Consider the following 11,405-nt stretch of genomic DNA (forward strand, 5'->3'; position numbering starts at 1 on the left):
TGGAACCGTATTCTCTGGAATCGTGTCTGTGGAACCGTGTCTCTGGAACCGTATTCTCTGGAATCGTGTCTGTGGAACCGTATTCTCTGGAATCGTGTCTGTGGAACCGTGTCTCTGGAACTGTGTCTGTGGAACCGTGTCTCTGGAACCGTGTCTGTGGAACCGTGTCTGTGGAACCGTGTCTCTAGAACCGTGTCTGTGGAACCGTGTCTCTAGAACCGTGTCTCTAGAACCGTGTCTCGCTGCAGTCTTTGATAAAGTGTGTGTGATGATCTCCGTTGTGTTGCAGTGATAATCTGAGAGTAAGAGACTCTGAGGTATTTCAGAAAGAGTTCAGCCAATGAGACGGTGCTGACAACTTTATCTGAGGCTATCAGTGTGTGTGTGTGTGTGTGTGTGTGTGTGTGTGTGTGTGTGTGTGTGTGTGTGTGTGTGTGTGTGTGTGTGTGTGTGTGTGTGTGTGTGTGTGTGTGTGTGTGTGTGTGTCTGACCTCACTCACACGATGATTGGGTTTCAGCATACACAAGCAGGAGCTGTGGGAATGTCTGGTGCACACACACACACACACACACACACACACACACACACACACACACACACACACACACACACACACACACACACACACACACACACACACACTTTTTCTATTTCTGTTTCTTCAGACTCTGGAAACACTCTGGTGCTCCCTCTCCTGTAGTTCTATAGGTGTTAGTGCATGTCAATGGTCTGCAGAGGCTAAAATCCCTGTGTTCCTGGCTGCACTGGGAGGGTAAAATAAAGACGCAATGCAACAGTGAAAATGCTGTTCTGAAACATGTTTCACTAAATACTCCATATTTATTGACGGTTAAAAGTGTCTTCATTCCCATGCAAACACACACACACACACACACACACACACACACACACACACACACACACACACACACACACACACACACACACACACACACACAGTTTTATCAGAAGGGGACCAGTGCTGCTGAAAACTTCAAATGCGTGTAAATGCACGAGGGCGGGTCCACTGCGTGTGTGTGTGTGTGTGTGTGTGTGTGTGTGTGTGTGTGTGTGTGTGTGTGTGTGTGTGTGTGTGTGTGTGTGTGTGTGTGTGTGTGTGTGTGTGTGTGTGTGTGTGTGTGTGTGTGTGTGTCAGGCTCCGTGGGAAAGCTCCAGCAGAGGAGCACTCACCGGTCATCAGTCCGGTCTGCAGCCGCCACACGGGCCACCTGTCTCGGATTACTCACCGGACAAACACCGCTGGAAAAAACGACTCCTGGATACACTGAATACTTTAGAGACCAAACACAGAGGAACACGGAGCTCTGCACCATGTTCCCCACTCTTATCGTCTGTTGATACCGGGAAATTGTTCTTTGCATGGGAAGGAAACGAACCTGAAACTTCTTCATCAACTTCTGGATTAAACACACCGAGAAACCTAATATCCCTTTAAAACCTGCTGAGTAGGCCAATATTTTATAGTTGTTTCCTCCTATCATAATTGTATCCTCTAAAACATATTACAAGAACAGAGAGAGGGGTTAGAATCTTCTTATTTTTTAAACTAAAAAACATCCACACCTCTTACCGGGAGACACAGAGACTTCTCCCCGCCCTACATGCACCATGAAGCGGCCGTGTGAGGACAGCAGCTCCGCAGAGAGCGACCTGGAGGAGACCATCGATGTGGGCAGGGAGTGCATTTATCCAGGGTGAGTCTTTGTGTCATATTTCACACCTAAAGGTTCCCGGGGCTAATGATTAAATTCATATATAATAATTATATTAAATCCCAATTTAAATGCTAAAGGAAGCACTCCGATGTTAAATGTTTTCTTTGTCTTAATCCTATTTTTAAAATGTCAGGTTATTCTGATGGTCTGCAGCTTCTTTATAGCTGATCATTGGTTTAAATATGAAGGTTATTGATCTTGTAATTCCAGGATTTAAAGGTAACTTCCTCCATAAAGTACTATAACAATAATTTAACGTGTTGAACTCTGAAGAACAACATCTACCTGCTTTATTAAATATATATATAGACACATTTCAACATTAGGTCATTTAAAACTCAAAATCAGTGTTAGATTCACGGGACGCTTCATGATGTTCTTTTATAATAAATAAAACTGCTGTTTTTATTCAAAAGGAACATTTATTAAAAAACAATATAATCTGATCCATGTTGAACTAATGAGTTGGTTTAACGGGGTTTAAGTAAAATAATAAAAAGGTTCACCTGTCTGTTTTTAATGAGATAACCCCACCCACCTGGAGCTGCAGGGTGTATAAAACAAACGCTCTCTACAGTGTGACGCTTTTAATACCAAAGGTAAAATCCCACCTGAGATAGACTGTTAGAAATCTGCAATCTGTGATGATCAGATTGAAGACATATTTTTTAATTCCCCTTATTTACTGTCCCCACGTGAACTACATTTCCCACAATCCCTTGCAGCGCACTTCCACAATAAGAAGTGTCTTTAGAAACAGAAGTACCTTTACGCTTTTGTCTCTTTACTGTTCTTTAGATAAAAGTCTCCGATCATTTAATACTGCTCAGTATTAAATGAAATATGTGTGTTTTGATGCTTTTATGAGATCAGTGTTCTGTTTTTCAGGCACATGAAGGCGTCCTTAACGAGATGTGGATCCCCGACCACCACCACTCAAGTGACGGCGAGGAAAAAACGCAGAGGGGTGAAAATATTACATGACTCAGTGACACTGGGACATTTCACCAGGGAGAAGCAATATCAGAATCAGAATATCTCAGTGTATAGCTTTAGATTTTTACTAAGGAATGAATTCAGAATGATCCTAACCTTTGATCAAGTATCTGTTGATTATATTTTGTATCTGGATCTTCAAAGAAAAGCTGTAAAATAAATGAGGTTAAAAGTTCAATTCCAAAAGTTCAAAATGAAACGTAAACTATCATCAACAAAATATACTAAATGTAAAGTAGTTAATGTGCAGCACGGCTTCTTTAAATCATAGAATCGTATATTATTCTGATTTAAACTCTGATAAATACACACTTTTTATGCTGTTCTTCATCAATGAGGAGCAAATGTTGTTTTCTTTGTGTACTTCTGAGTAAAGGAATCTAAAAAGCATCATGATATCTGTTTACAAAGTAGATACAGGTGTAGCTACAACACACCATATCCAGCTGTAAAGGGTCAGGGGTGTTAGTGAAGCAGGGCTCATCTCTGGTGATGCGTTTAAGGACTCACGGTTTTTTATTTTGTGAATTTATTTGTCAGATAATCGAGAAGCGGCGCAGAGACAGAATCAACAGCAGTCTGTCGGAGCTACGCAGACTCGTGCCCTCCGCCTTCGAGAAGCAGGTATTACCACTGAGTATTAATACATGAACCAGAGGGGGAGAAGTACTCAGGTCTTGTACTTGAGTAAAGTAGAAGTACTCAGGTCTTGTACTTGAGTAAAGTAGAAGTACTCAGGTCTTGTACTTGAGTAAAGTAGAAGTACTCAGGTTTTGTACTTGAGTAAAGTAGAAGTACTCAGATCTTGTACTTGAGTAAAGTAGAAGTACTCAGGTCTTGTACTTGAGTAAAGTAGAAGTACTCAGATCTTGTACTTGAGTAAAGTAGAAGTACTCAGGTCTTGTACTTGAGTAAAGTAGAAGTACTCAGGTCTTGTACTTGAGTAAAGTAGAAGTACTCAGGTTTTGTACTTGAGTAAAGTAGAAGTACTCAGATCTTGTACTTGAGTAAAGTAGAAGTACTCAGATCTTGTACTTGAGTAAAGTAGAAGTACTCAGGTCTTGTACTTGAGTAAAGTAGAAGTACTCAGATCTTGTACTTGAGTAAAGTAGAAGTACTCAGGTCTTGTACTTGAGTAAAGTAGAAGTACTCAGGTTTTGTACTTGAGTAAAGTAGAAGTACTCAGATCTTGTACTTGAGTAAAGTAGAAGTACTCAGATCTTGTACTTGAGTAAAGTAGAAGTACTCAGGTCTTGTACTTGAGTAAAGTAGAAGTACTCAGATCTTGTACTTGAGTAAAGTAGAAGTACTCAGGTCTTGTACTTGAGTAAAGTAGAAGTACTCAGGTTTTGTACTTGAGTAAAGTAGAAGTACTCAGATCTTGTACTTGAGTAAAGTAGAAGTACTCAGGTCTTGTGTTTCTCAGGGTTCAGCTAAGCTGGAGAAGGCGGAGATCCTGCAGATGACGGTGGATCATCTGAAGCTGCTGCAGGCCACTGCTGGGAAAGGTAACTTGCTATACTTTGCTCACACTTTCAACAGCAAAGCAAGATTCTAACAGGTTCAGAGGTTTCTCAAAATGATAAACTGTGTTTGTAAAATACATTTCATATAAGGCGAGTGTGTATGAAGGGATTAGAGTTGCAGGCAGAAGACTGCAGGCAGACTGCTGACGGCTTCAGGTGAGGGGGAGGTGCTACAAACCTGCAGAGACTCAACACTGAAGGAATCTTAGAGAAGACTACAACTCCCATGAGCATTGCTTTGAAATGTTGCTTGTGTGCAAAAGTATTTATTAAAATACATGTTGTAGTTTCTTTAATCCTTACATGCAGCCTTTATCTTTGTGAGGCCAACTTTTAGCAGACGACATGAGGCGACACGTTTAAGTCAGCGCTCGTACTTTGAAGTCACTGTGGTGTGTGTGTGTGTGTGTGTGTGTGTGTGTGTGTGTGTGTGTGTGTGTGTGTGTGTGTGTGTGTGTGTGTGTGTGTGTGTGTGTGTGTGTGTGTGTGTGTGTGTGTGTGTGTCAGGGAGGTGGTGAGTCCATGGGAAAGCGGCAGGGGATAAAAGCACCACTTGACCCTGAACAGCGCAGTTTGCTTTCATTAAGCCAGTGATGTGAAGGGGGTGGAGAGGGAGAGACAGAGAGGGGAGAGAGAGGGGAGGGAGGGGGGGTCTCTGCAGCGTTTGTTTGGGTGTAAAGTCGTTTATCCTAAACATACAATCAGCTGAGCAGCGTGACCTGAAGTCATGTGACCGTGCTGTAGTTCCTTTATAGCCCAACATGGAGAAACCGCATTGGACCAGAGAGATGCTGCCTTCAGGGACCAAATATCACACCCCTGCTTCTCTCTCTGTACACGCAGTATTTGACTCCCCCTCTCTCTCTCCCCCCTGCAGGTTATTTTGACGCCCAGGCTCTGGCGCTGGACTTCCTGTCTCTGGGTTTTCGGGAGTGTGTGACGGAGGTCTCTCGTTACCTGAGCTCGGTGGAGGGTCTTGACTCTGGAGACCCCCTGCGATCCCGCCTCCTCTCCCACCTCGCTTCCCATTTGCACCCCCACCACCACCACCACCAGCATCACCAGCAGCCTCACCCTTTACCTCCCCCCTTCCTCCCCCACCACTGGGCTGCTTCCGTCGCTGCGTTCAGGCCTCCTTTCGGACTGAGCGGAGATGGGGGTCCTCTGGCCGAGGCTTTCCAACGCAACGTGGCCTCCTCATCACCTTCCTCCTCCTCTTCTTCCTTTGTACTCCCATGCACTCCCCTCTCCGCCTCCCTCCTCTCACTCTCGGCATCGTTTCCCATTGGATTCCCCGTCCTCCCTCCTTCCTCCTTCACCTCCACAAGTCCTCCCATCTCCTCCTCTTCCTCCTCTTCCTCTTCGACTCCTCTCATCAGCAGCAGTAAACCGTACCGACCGTGGGGAACTGAGGTCGGGGCTTTCTGATTTTGAATTAAATAGCCCTGCCACTTCCTGTTAATAATGTACCCCCCCAGTCTCTCTATCGTGCGTCCCTCACATTTAGCCAATTTGGTTTGTCGACGGTCTAACAACGTGGCTTTCGTCCAATGGGTGTTCAAAAAACAAGAGAGGGCTATCACAATTCGCTGTGCCAGATGTCAATCAACCAACAAAGACTTGTATTTACTGATGGCTGCAGCTGGTGTGGTTTTTAAGATAACTCATGGAGGTGACAACGGTTTGAAGTGACCCTAAAGTACATGCCCGGGTCATAAAGAACACACAGATTAATGGATCCATACCTCCTGACACATGAAGAGGATTGGCAGAAAACAGCTTCTGAAATACAGAACATTTCCCACACTGTGCAGCACTCTCACACATGGGAGTATGCTAGCTACATTTAGCTCAATATTAATTCCTAAATATGAATCATTTGGATAAACTAATCCTGTAATAGTCTAGCTTCCAGCGTTTTGAACCCAGACATGTGGAGCACCCCAAAGTTGTATGTCAGAGTATGTAGAGTAGGGGTCTCCAGCACACAGAAACTGCCGGATGCTAACCTGCATAAGTTGAGGCATTTAGTGTCAATTAGCATTATAGCGTGGATTAGCTCATACATAGCTTGACTGATTTGGACCATTTTGAGGTGTTTTTGGGGGTTATTGATGATTCCGAGTCCATATTTGTACCCCTCGTGGGCTGGACAGGACTATGACCTATACTGGGATCTAAATGGTTCCTTTCTCACCTGGAAACGTATTTAACCTAATAGCAGTTTATCAAAAGCCTGTCTGTGACGTGTTGTGTGTCGACAGCGACTTACAGGTCTTGTAATGGGATTACTTTTAACAGCATGCTTTCTGGCAGACTTTAACACAGACTATGGGACAAAACAAAGCCTCCACGAAGAGGAAGGAGGGAATACCAGTGACAGCTCATACTGGTTCAAACTGAGATATTAACCCCATATTTGATAAACCCTTTCCCACTTTTTGTTTACTTGCATTTCCATTGAACTCACTGTTTTAATTCCCTGTCTGCCTTTTTACAAATAAAGATGGCGTAACATCTTCTGATAAATGTGTGTGTCTCTCAGTTTCTTCTATAAACTGTACACTTAGATTTATATTTAGGGGTATTAAACCATAAACATCTCAGAATCAAAGTACAGTTTTGAAGTTTTATCCACTTTAAGGAAGGATTCAACACTTTAAAACACTAAATCTGCAAAGCATGTTTTAAGTAAAGCTGTGGAACAAATCTAGAGGAGTAAAAAGTGTAAAATGTGTGTGCAAACTGTTTGTTTTCCAGCATTTATGAGGACCATGACACCATAGCATGATGTGAGGACGCTGCTTTTCTGCTGGGAGATCTGAGATTAAATCAGATTTCAAGAAAGAAATGAATCCATTTGACTTTAGTCTCAGATCTAAAACTAAAAACGATCGGTTAAATCCCAAAAATAATCACGTGGCCCCAATCCTCTTCCATATCGCACAGTATCTCATTATTAAGGTTATTATTGATCCTATGTATTATCCTTTACGCAGCAGTTTGTTAACTTGGAGACAATTCCTAAAGGGAAATACATGTTTGATAATACAGTACTGCCCGATATCACGTGTTGGGAAGTTAAAGGGACAGTATTTACCTCTGAAGAAGTATACAGTAGATTAAAAAGTACACACACACACACACACACACACACACACACACACACACACACACACACACACACACACACACACACACACACACACACACACACACACACACACACACACACACACACACACACACACACACACACACACACACACACTCACACACACTCTGAGAGAAAGGGGAATTGTCCAGTGAGTTTAACTTTGTGTTTTTTATTTGTTTTACGTTTAGAAAATGTATGAAAAATGCTGGAGAACATTTCTTATTTCATCATATGGGGCTGCAGATGGGAGGGGGGGGGGGGCGCTGATGCCGTAGAACGCCTGGCTATTCAAGGCGTCTGAAATAAGCAGCAACTTGAAGATCCAAAATTAAACGCCCGACTGCATCTGGATTAAATTATGCATTTTGGTAGGATTTAAAATCTCAATCCAGTATCCGTCAGGGTCCTGAATGAAGGCCAGGTCCTTCATTTTACCTGTAGAGACATTTTAGAAGAAAAAGTCAGAATTCTGAGATTATCAGCAACAACAACAACAACAACAACAACAGCAACAACAACAACAACAGCAGCAACAGCAACAACAACAACAACAACAAAGCATATGATTTTATCTCAGAACAAAAAATAACGGTTGCTCAGAGCCCTAATCTTCCATTCTCATGTCCAGTGGCGTAGCTAGGCGTATTTTAGGTGTGCTTCCACCCTCTTAAAGCCCACCCAATGAACATTTAGACTCGTGCTCCTTTTTGAAGAACAACGTTTTCAGAATGAAAATATTTCACTTGTCATTGGTTAAAGTATTTTCAATGCTTTGATTGATTGATATATTTTTCCTGTGAGTGTTGAGAGTTGTGCCCCCTCCCCTCACCAAGCCCACAAAGTTTGATTAGATCCAACCTCTCAAAGTGCACCAGATGCAAGCAATGCACTTTAAAATGTCCAAAAAGTTTGAAGTCCACCTAAGAAACGTCAACATGAGTGAGGCCAGGTAACATCGACCTGAGTAACACGACTGATATATTACGGACGCAACCAGCACAGAACACTATGGGTGCAGAACTCCCCCCCCGCCCCAACACCTTAAAAAAGAGGCCAGGAAATAGTTGTAGTGCTCGCATTACGACGCACACAGCTCCACCTCACCTCTGGGCTAAGCCCACCCAAACCTGAAGGCCTAGCTCCGCCCCTGCTCATGTCTCATTGTCCTTTATGAAGAGACCTGGAGAACAGGACACACTCCGGCTCCCTCTGCTGGGAGGAACGTGTTCTGCTTATTATTACTTACAGTAAACCCCTCATGGGATTTTTGATAGGGAAATTCCCAGAACACACTCTGAATATGTGTGGAAATAGTTCCAAAGTGCTGTCTTAGTTTTCCCTTGTTGATCTACATGAAGGCCTCGTTTCTAAAGATGTGCGTAAAGCTCTACTGCTATAAAATGCTGCAAGAAAGCACGGATATTTTGCATCATTTTCAGCGATGATTTGATTCTTAACCTATTTAGAATTATTTGATGAAATCTGAAATCTATTGACTCATTTCAGCAAGATCCATAAGTATTCATCCGCCGCTGAAAATAGTCCCCAATTAAAGCAACTTGTCCTGCTTTTGTTTTTAATACATCTAAATATTTGTGAGCTTTTAATCTGATTTGTTGAGATCTAGAATAACCTGAACAGGATTCACCTGTCTCTGGTTTCTTTACGAACGTCACCCCCTGCTTCTCAAACACTTGGCAGGCGGCGTTAACATCAGGAACAGCAATGCCGATATGACCTGCAACAACAAAACAACAATAACAGCATCAGAGACACAAGTGACAGATGGTAAATACGGAGATTAAAACAGTAAAAATAATCACTCTCATTTTTACTCCTCACCAAATCCTCTGGGCTCGGTGTTCCCGTTGTGGTACGACCTCAGTCTCTCATCCGACTCTGACCCCCAGTTACTGACAGACAGGAATATTAGCATTAAAACATGCATCATAAACACACGCTACTATTGGACAGCGCTCCAACACATGGTACGTGATAGGCTAAGGGGCCGGTTTTGTACTGCGTGAGTTCGATGGTGGCCCGGCGGGAGAAGGTCCAGGCCGTTCGGTCCTTGATGTTCTCGGGGATGTCCGACTTCTCTTCGAAGCCCAGAAAGTAGAGAGTGAAACGCATCGAGGGGAAGTCGATCTTCTGCAGTAAACTGGAGAAAACACACACTCCGTTTACCTGTTCACAGCTGATCAGACCAAATATAAACAACATCAGTTAGACTCCGATGCTCCCCCCAAAGCAGTCCCTGTTCGAGGACTCACGTCATGCCCAGGACTCGGGTGTAGAAGTCCAGAGACCTGGTCGGGTCTTTAACTCGGAGCATCGTCTGCTGCATCATGAAGTCCTGAACAGAAGTATTCAGACACTGCAGTAAAACTACTAATACATGTTAAATACTACAATACAGGTTTAGACTCTCACACCCTGCTCACCTTCAGGTGGATACCAGTGTTTAGTGGCTCTGCTGGGACTAATGGACCAGTTCTTTACATGTATTTAATGTGTGTGTCAGCTGTGTGTCAGGTGTGTGTCAGGTGTGTGTCAGCTGTGTGTCAGGTGTGTGTCAGGTGTGTGTCAGGTGTGTGTCAGCTGTGTGTCAGCTGTGTGTCAGGTGTGTGTCAGCTGTGTGTCAGGTGTGTGTCAGGTGTGTGTCAGGTGTGTGTCAGCTGTGTTTCAGCTGTGTGTCAGCTGTGTTTCAGCTGTGTGTCAGGTGTCAGGTGTGTTCCAGCTGGGTGTGTGTGTCAGGTGTGTGTCAGGTGTGTGTCAGCTGTGTGTCAGGTGTGTGTCAGCTGTGTGTCAGGTGTGTGTCAGGTGTGTGTCAGCTGTGTGTCAGCTGTGTGTCAGGTGTGTGTCAGCTGTGTGTCAGCTGTGTGTCAGGTGGAATAAGCACATCAAATGATCTTTAATGTAGGAGGGGTGTTGGGAAACTCACTCCAGTGGTCACACCTTAAACATTTACCCGTGAATCTGACTTTACTCAAAAGGTGTGTTTCAGTGTTTCAGTGTGTGTTTCAGTGTGTGTTTCAGTGTGTGTTTCAGTGTTTCAGTGTGTGTTTCAGTGTGTGTTTCAGTGTGTGTTTCAGTTTTCCCTCATGCTAAATTACTTATTTCCAGGATCGAGAACACACTTAACGTAACATTTAAAGAGGTGCGTTTGCATTATTTCTATTAACAGATCTGCAGATTTGATAAATCGACAATGAATTTCTGAAGTGGACGAAAGTTCAAATCAATTGGTTTTAAAGCTGCCTAATAAAAAAACTGTAGGACCATTGAAGCTGTCACTGGGATTCAGGAAAGACAGGTCTGTCCACACAGCGCGGAGTCTCTTTGAAAACAAGGCGGGTCTAAAATAAAACCTGCCAGCTGGATAACTCCAGAAGGGACAGCAAAATGTGTGTAAATTGGGTAAAGAAGGCCTTGAGAAGCTATCTTAAAATCAGCTTTAGAAATGTGACCCTGCAGCCTGAAGGAGGAAAAAATCCTCCGAATTTACCGTTTACAGTTTATCAGAGATTCATTCACAACGTTTTTAGAGTTATACACACACACACACACACACACACACACACACACACACACACACACACACACACACACACACACACACACACACACACACACACACACACACACACACACACACCCTGAAAGCAGGTTAGACTGCAGCAAGCCTCTGAATAAAAGGTGTTGTCATTGGATCAGATGCGCCTCTCTCACCCTGGTGATGGGGTTTCCCTCTTTGCAGGCTGCAGAAACGGCCTTATCAGACACTACTCCTTGGCACGCCATCGCTTCCACACTGAACGCATCACCGCAGGGTCAGCTTTTCGGTAGCGATGCATTCAGGTGCAGCTCCAGAATATCTGAGATGTGACAAACAGATTGCACAGGCTGCATTTCTGATCGCTTAACCTTTCGTGGGGTTATTCCAGGGCCACAGCGGGGCGATGCTTCCACTGTTCAGCGGGCTTTTT

The 11,405-nt window shown here is 43.7% G+C and overlaps 2 protein-coding genes across 3 annotated transcripts; one reads left to right on the plus strand and one right to left on the minus strand.

The window, feature by feature from the left end:
* Nucleotides 1-1,159: 1,159 nt before the first annotated feature.
* Nucleotides 1,160-5,741, plus strand: hey2 (hes-related family bHLH transcription factor with YRPW motif 2). Its single transcript, XM_063902136.1, has 5 exons — nucleotides 1,160-1,716; nucleotides 2,626-2,704; nucleotides 3,274-3,357; nucleotides 4,160-4,241; nucleotides 5,137-5,741. Exons 1-5 carry the CDS (start codon nucleotides 1,631-1,633, stop codon nucleotides 5,685-5,687), a joined length of 882 nt encoding a protein of 293 aa, XP_063758206.1. The 5' UTR covers nucleotides 1,160-1,630; the 3' UTR covers nucleotides 5,688-5,741.
* A 1,824-nt stretch (nucleotides 5,742-7,565) lies between these two features.
* LOC134876899 (lactoylglutathione lyase-like) lies at nucleotides 7,566-11,400 on the minus strand. Of its 2 annotated transcripts, none has more exons than XM_063902138.1 (6): nucleotides 11,149-11,400; nucleotides 9,690-9,772; nucleotides 9,437-9,577; nucleotides 9,259-9,329; nucleotides 9,065-9,154; nucleotides 7,566-7,851 (listed from the first exon to the last, which is right to left on the minus strand). In XM_063902138.1, exons 1-6 carry the CDS (start codon nucleotides 11,218-11,220, stop codon nucleotides 7,745-7,747), a joined length of 564 nt encoding a protein of 187 aa, XP_063758208.1. In that variant the 5' UTR covers nucleotides 11,221-11,400; the 3' UTR covers nucleotides 7,566-7,744. The 2 variants fall into 2 exon arrangements, with proteins under 2 accessions (XP_063758208.1, XP_063758209.1); XM_063902139.1 differs by lacking the exon at nucleotides 11,149-11,400 and adding an exon at nucleotides 9,861-10,099.
* Between the last annotated feature and the right edge of the window lie 5 nt (nucleotides 11,401-11,405).

This window comes from Eleginops maclovinus, chromosome 15 (assembly GCF_036324505.1).
Source record: "Eleginops maclovinus isolate JMC-PN-2008 ecotype Puerto Natales chromosome 15, JC_Emac_rtc_rv5, whole genome shotgun sequence".
NCBI lineage: Eukaryota > Metazoa > Chordata > Actinopteri > Perciformes > Eleginopidae > Eleginops > Eleginops maclovinus.

Coding starts and splice junctions, on each gene's coding strand:
- hey2 (XM_063902136.1), top strand. CDS start 1,631: ATGAAGCGGCCGTGTGAGGACAGCAGCTCCGCAGAGAGCGACCTGGAG. Junction 3,358..4,159: donor CCTCCGCCTTCGAGAAGCAG/GTATTACCACTG, acceptor TGTGTTTCTCAG/GGTTCAGCTAAGCTGGAGAA. Junction 4,242..5,136: donor GCAGGCCACTGCTGGGAAAG/GTAACTTGCTAT, acceptor TCCCCCCTGCAG/GTTATTTTGACGCCCAGGCT.
- LOC134876899 (XM_063902138.1), bottom strand. CDS start 11,220: ATGGCGTGCCAAGGAGTAGTGTCTGATAAGGCCGTTTCTGCAGCCTGC. Junction 9,773..11,148: donor AGGGAAACCCCATCACCAGG/GTGAGAGAGGCG, acceptor ACTTCTGTTCAG/GACTTCATGATGCAGCAGAC. Junction 9,330..9,436: donor GCCACCATCGAACTCACGCA/GTACAAAACCGG, acceptor CCTGTCTGTCAG/TAACTGGGGGTCAGAGTCGG.